Source organism: Oncorhynchus keta, chromosome 27 (assembly GCF_023373465.1).
Source record: "Oncorhynchus keta strain PuntledgeMale-10-30-2019 chromosome 27, Oket_V2, whole genome shotgun sequence".
Lineage (NCBI taxonomy): Eukaryota > Metazoa > Chordata > Actinopteri > Salmoniformes > Salmonidae > Oncorhynchus > Oncorhynchus keta.
The window spans coordinates 29,389,033-29,395,506 of record NC_068447.1 but is presented as its reverse complement, the minus strand read 5'-3'; the positions used below and the strand labels follow the sequence as shown (position 1 = coordinate 29,395,506).

The 6,474-nt window shown below is 41.3% G+C and overlaps 1 protein-coding gene across 2 annotated transcripts in view; it reads left to right on the top strand.

Moving 5' to 3' along the window:
• The first annotated feature begins 2,566 nt into the window (after nt 1–2,566).
• The window catches only part of LOC118359731 (ephrin type-B receptor 2-like), a 55,584-nt gene continuing 51,676 nt past the window's right edge, over nt 2,567–6,474 (top strand). For both annotated transcript variants that reach the window (XM_035738386.2, XM_035738385.2), the window contains exon 1: nt 2,567–2,731. In XM_035738386.2, the coding sequence (XP_035594279.1) occupies nt 2,635–2,731 (97 nt within the window). In that variant the 5' untranslated portion in view covers nt 2,567–2,634. The remainder of the gene's footprint in view (nt 2,732–6,474) is intronic.

The following is a 6,474-nucleotide window of genomic DNA, read 5'->3' as shown; positions in this document are numbered from 1 at the left end:
AACAGAAATAGCAGGTGTTTTTTTTTTACTACAAAATATAATCTTAAATACACATTTATTCAAACTATTAAATTAGGACTGTATCCAACAATCTTATCATAATTTATTTATTTTATAATAAATGTAATTAATATAATAAATAATGATCTCATCATAATAAATGTATTGATGGGCAGATCTTAATTAAGGTGTTGTTGGGAAATGAACGTACTGTTCTTACAGTAGGGGGTTTTAAGGCTTGATATCAGGTGCCCTGCGCTCTATGTCTGTCACATTACTTTAAGTGCTGTTGATTAGAGAAATGGGAAGTGTTAATCCATGACTAAATAGGGGTTAATTCCAGGATGCATTGCTTTGTTGATGTTCTCAGGTTAGGGTCAAAGACCAAGTGTGCACTAGACAATGGGCCACTTGTTTCTTACTGACCATTTCAAATCCTAGCATTCCAATTGGATGATCCATCACACTAAGCAGACTCAGACAATAGTCTACCCTCTCTATGATTATAAAGGCCCAATCTGTCATTTCTGTTTCCAGGCGTCAACCTGACTCCCAACCTCTCCAGAAACCATTATTTCTAAAAAAAACCACAACTCATATCATGTTGTTTGTATTTCCTACTCACGGTGGCACCCTTGTTCTTGAAGGATACTGTACATTCAGGAGAAGCGCCAAAGATGTCTGACCTTTTCATTTGAAAATAGTTTACATGCTTTTCTTTGTTTATTATTCACCTACAGATTATCATAAGTATAAATATATACATTTAGAAAAATTATACTTACTGCTGAGGCATTTGAAAAGTCTTAATATTTGAGCAGAGAGGTGTAATAATGTTCATGCAGCTGCTTCAAAGAGCCAGTGGCTTTAATGACCATTAGTTAAGAAACACTATGCACTACTCTTATCTCCATTCAACAGTGTGATCCTAACGTGTGTGTGTGTGTGTGTGTGTGTGTGTGTGTGTGTGTGTGTGTGTGTGTGTGTGTGTGTGTGTGTGTGTGTGTGTGTGTGTGTGTGTGTGTGTGTGTGTGTGTGTGTGTGTGTGTGTGTGTGTGTTCCAAAACATGTCCTATAAAGACAGGCTCAGTCAATCAACAAAACAAACAATTGAACCACTTTATTCAAATATTTTATGAATGTATGCTCTATGTAATTGTAGCTACAACTGGTGGCAGGCTACTTATAGTGGTGGTGGTAGTATTGTTGCTAGTATGTACACACAAAAAGATTAAATCCACCGTATAATAGTGCACATTGGATGATTTAATTACAACAATTATTAAAATCGCATATCAGAGGGATCTTGCAAAGGAAGATTGAAGCCATCTCCAAATTACAGATACACTACAAAAGTATGTGGACCCCTGCTCGTCGAACATCTCATTCCAAAATCATGGGCATTACAATTAAGTTAGTCCCCCCTTTGCTGCTTTAACAGCCTCCACTCTTCTGGGAAGGCTTTCCTCTACATGTTGGAACGTGGCTGCGGGGACTTGCTTCCATTCAGCCGCAAGAGCATAGGTGAGGTTGGGCACTGATGTTTGGTGTTTAAGTCTGGCACGCAGTCAACGTTTCAATTCATCCCAAAGGTGTTGGATAGCGTTGAGGTCAGGGCTCTATGCAGGCCAGTCAAGTTCTTCCACATAGATCTTGCCAAACCCTTCCTGTATAGACCTCGCTTTGTGCATGGGGGCATTGTCATGCTGAAACAGGAAAGGGCCTTCCCCAAACTGTGCGTCTAGAATGTAATTGTATGCTGAAGCATTAAGATTAGCCTTCACTGGAGCAAAGGGCACAATCCCAAACAATGAAAAACAGCCCAAGACCATTGTTCCTCCTCCACCAAACATTACAGTTGACACTATGCATTTGGGCAGGTAGCATTCTCCTGGCATCCGCCAAACCCAGATTCTTCCGTCCGACTGCCAGATGGTGAAGTGTGAAGAGCTATACACCACTCCAGACGACGCTTGGCATTGGGCAGGATGATCTTGCTTGGCCATGGAAACCCATTTCATGAAGCTCCCAACCAACAGTCATTGTGCTGACGTTGCTTCCAGGGGCAGTTTGGAAATTGGTTGTGAGTGTTGCAACCAAGGACAGACGATTTTTACACGCTGCCTGCCTCAGAACTCGGCGGTCCCGTTCTGTGAGCTTGTCTGGCTTACCACTATGTGGCTGAGCCATTGTTGCTCCTAGACGTTTCCACTTCACAATAACAGCACTTACAGTTGACTGGGCAGCTCTGAAATTTGACAAACTGACTTGTTGGAAAGGTGGTATCCTATGATGGTGCCACGTTGAAAGTCATTGATCTCTTCAGTACGGGCCATTCTAATGTCAATGTTTGTCTATGGAGATTGCATGGCTGTGTGCTCAATATTAAACACCTTTCAGCAACGTGTGTGGCTGAAATTGCCGAATCCACTAATTCGAAGGGGTGTCCACACACCATTGGCCATTTCGTGTACATTGCCCCCTGTATGATTCACGTTGGTTTCGCCCAAACGTTTAGATTATGCGTGTTCTCCCTGCAAAAGCGGTTCGTTCTAACCATTGGCTGTGTGTGGTTTTGCGCTTCTGTAGATGAATTCGCTGTCAATGGCCCGCTGGTGGACCTGTTTTCTATGAATGCCTTGGCTTCTTACAGCCAAAATGCCAAGTATTTCAGTTGTTATGGATATGTTATATTTTGTATGGATATTTCCAATGGTAGGGGCTGTCGAAGGTAAGAACGCTGCTTTTTCTTTATCTCGTCAGAATGCATAATTAAAACGTGCATGAACGACTGTCATAAGCTCTCAGCAAAAATATATTAATTATACAGTGTCAATTATTCATTCCGTAGGCGTAAGGTATACCGCAAATACCCTGTAGCCTACATACAGAAATGATGTGGTATTCTGATAGTGTTTTTGATGACAGTAAAGGCTTTCTGAGGGACTGTCACATTGGAACGCCGATGTTTGTATGCATCAAAGCCTGATTAAAATCTATTGAGAGAAAAAACTATTATATTAGATTAAATGCTCAAAAAGAAATGCAGTATATCTTTTAAGCAATGATAGGTAAAATAGTGCTACAGTCATTTTAATAGTCCAAACCACAAGTTTTGACTCATAAACAAACTGTAGGCATAAATATTGTAGCAATGAACATGTTTCATAGCATATAATTATAATACGTAGAAAATGTCGTTTAGACACCTAGCTGTGTGTGTGTGTGTGTGTGTGTGTGTGTGTGTGTGTGTGTGTGTGTGTGTGTGTGTGTGTGTGTGTGTGTGTGTGTGTGTGTGTGTGTGTGTGTGTGTGTGTGTGTGTGTGTGTGTGTGCAGGGGGAGGGGAGGGGAATACTTGTAGTGAACAAACCCTGTAACCCAATGCTCATGGCGAGTCGTTTGTATTATTCCTTCGATAATAGAGAGTAGAGAATGTCGAATAGACTGCCTATACACGAAACATTAAGAACACCTTCCTCATATGTAGTTGCCCTCAGAACAGCCTCAATTCGTCAGGGCATGGACTCCACAAGGTGTCAAAAGCATTTTACAGGGATGCTGGCCCATGTTGACTCCAATGCTTCCCACAGTTGTGTCAAGTTGACTGAATGTCCTTTGGGTGGTGGACCATTCTTGATACACACTGGAAACTGTTAAGCGTGAAAAACCCAGCAGCGTTGCAGTTCTTGACACAAACCGGTGCACCTGGCACTTAATACCATACCCCGTTCAAAGGCACTTAAATGTTTTGTCTTGCCCATGTACCCTCTGAATGGCACGCATACAGAATCCATGTCTCAATTGTCTCAAGGCTTAAAAATCCTTCTTTAACTTGTCTCCTCCCCTTCATCTACACTGATTGAAGTGGATTTAACAAGTGACTTCAATAAGGGATCTGAACTTTGACCTGGATTCACATTGCCAGTCTATGTCACGGAAAGAGCAGATGTTCTTAATGTTTTGTATACTCAGTGTATATGTTTCTATCTCATTGGTACATCCCTCATCTATTCTGAACATTAAAACAAAATTAGAAGAAGATTTGAACTATGAATTCTCAGATGATGAATGGAATCATGTATTGTTTAGTGTCCATTTATCATACATTTGTGCTACACATGTACTTGTTCATGTACCTAAATCCTCTATGTGACCGATATTCTTAATGTTTTGTACACTCAGTGTATGTTAAATGTTACGTTGAATCATGGCCTTGCTTGCAATTCAATTACACACACACACATCCAGAGAGAGAGAGAGAGAGAGAGAGAGAGAGAGAGAGAGAGAGAGAGAGAGAGAGAGAGAGAGAGAGAGAGAGAGAGAGAGAGAGAGAGAGAGAGAGAGAGAGAGAGAGAGAGAGAGAGAGAGAGAGAGAGAGAGAGAGAGAGAGAGAGAGAGAGAGAGAGAGAGAGAGGGAACAAACCTGTGGAATGTTCATCCTAAGGGGAGCCGAGCCCCTGTTGTTGTCTGATGAATAACATGGTAATATATGTTTATTATATATGTATATCCAATTGTATGTACAGGTGTCATTTAAAAAAAGCAAGCATTCACTCTGAACAGCATCCATGGGATATTTTGGTCTGGAGTTAAGTTATATGCTCCCTCGGTCATTCCACAACAGTTCAAGTTTCTTATGTATTTAATGAAAGATGGGTTTGAAGTGGGGAAGCATAACTGACCCATGATTACCAAATTTAGCCCAAAGAAATCAGATTGGTTGTGCTTGGAAAGGCTTTTTGTAATAAAAAGCTGATCTGGCCCTGTGGTGTGATTTTCAGGGTTTGAGAGTTAAAGCTACTTAGTCTGAGTTTAAAGAATATGATGGCAGAAGAACTTAAAAGATATTCAAGATTCCTTCATTTACTGCTTTGGTAACAACAGTGTAACAACGGTTGCAATATGTAACCTTTTGGGCGACCTGACCAAATGTACATAGAAATGAGAATTATAGATGTGTCATTCCCATTCAAAGCAAGTCTAGAAGGGGTAGATGTATTTAATGTGCTCTATTTCTATTCTTCCGTTTCGTTATTGTGTCTTTTGCTTTCGGTTTTGCACACCAGCTTCAAACAGCTGAAAATAAAATATCTTTGGTTATTGAAAATATATTTCACAGCGGTTTAGATGGCAAAATGACTCTCTACACTATACATTGCTTGTTTTGTCACATAAACTGAAATGAGGCAAACTATTTGAATTTTAGCAACCAAGAAATGGCGAAGTGATTTTCACAATTGCACCTTTAACGTTGAAAGTAGATTTGAAACATAATAACAGAAGTTATTATGAAGAAGAATTGTAAATGATCTAACTCAGAGGTCACTGAACTAGTTGCAGTATAGAGCCTACATGGGATAAAGGCAAGTTCATGAGAAGTTTTACCTTACATGTTAAAACTTGATACATCAAGATATGTGATAAGAAATCACAGAAAATTACTAAACAAATGTGTTACTGGTTAACAGTATGCCTGCCTAACTGTGTGACTTTTGTGCTTCTGTGCATAACATCAAACATATGCCAAGCCTATTACAATGTCACCAAACTTCTGACAAAAACTGTTCTAAAATCGAAAAGTCTAGATGCCTTTTAATGATTCCCCTCACCCCCTTCTTACTAAGGGACCATGTTCTCTTGCTTCAGTCAGTCAATCGAAAATATAAGAAGTTGTGTGGGGTCATGTGATATCTGTCTCTCAGCTCTCGGCCCATGTGACGTCTGTTTTCTCTGCTCTCACAGCCTGCTGTCCTCTCTTGTCCCGCTGTATCATCAGTGAGACCTCCCTCCCGCCCCCTGGCTGGGCTGCACTCTCTCCCATGTTTCCAAGCCTTTATGTAAGCGGGGCAGACCTGACCGATTTCAGCCATGTCAAGAGCTATCGACTCAGCACTGGCCTGCATAGACTGCCCCCCCCCCTCCCCCTCTCCCTCTCCCTCTCCCTCTATCTCCTTCTCGCTCTCTCTCTCTCTCTCTCTCTCTCTCTCTCTCTCTCTCTCTCTCTTCTATTTCTCTCTCTCTCTGTCTCTCTCTCTCTCTTCCATTTCTCTCTCTGCTTCTCTCTCTTTCTTTCTCTCTCTCTCATTCGATTTCTCTCTCGCTCTCGCTCTCACTTCGATCTCTCTCTCTCCTTCTCGCTCTCACTCTCTCTCTCTCTCTCTCTCTCTTCTATTTCTCTCTCTCTCTGTCTGTCTCTCTCTCCTTCTATTTCTCTCTCTGCTTCTCTCTCTTTCTTTCTCTCTCTCATTCGATTTCTCTCTCGCTCTCACTCTCTCTCTCTCTCTCTCTCTCTCACTCTCTCTCTCTCTCTCTCTCTCCTCTCTCTCACTCTCTCTCTCTCCTCTCTCTCACTCTCTCTCTCTCTCCCCACTATGTTCTTTCACAGACATGGCTTCCTTTTTTGATCTCACTGAGTGGGGTCTTTGTTGTGGTTGATTACACATAACAAACAGTTAGATGCAGACGGTACCCAT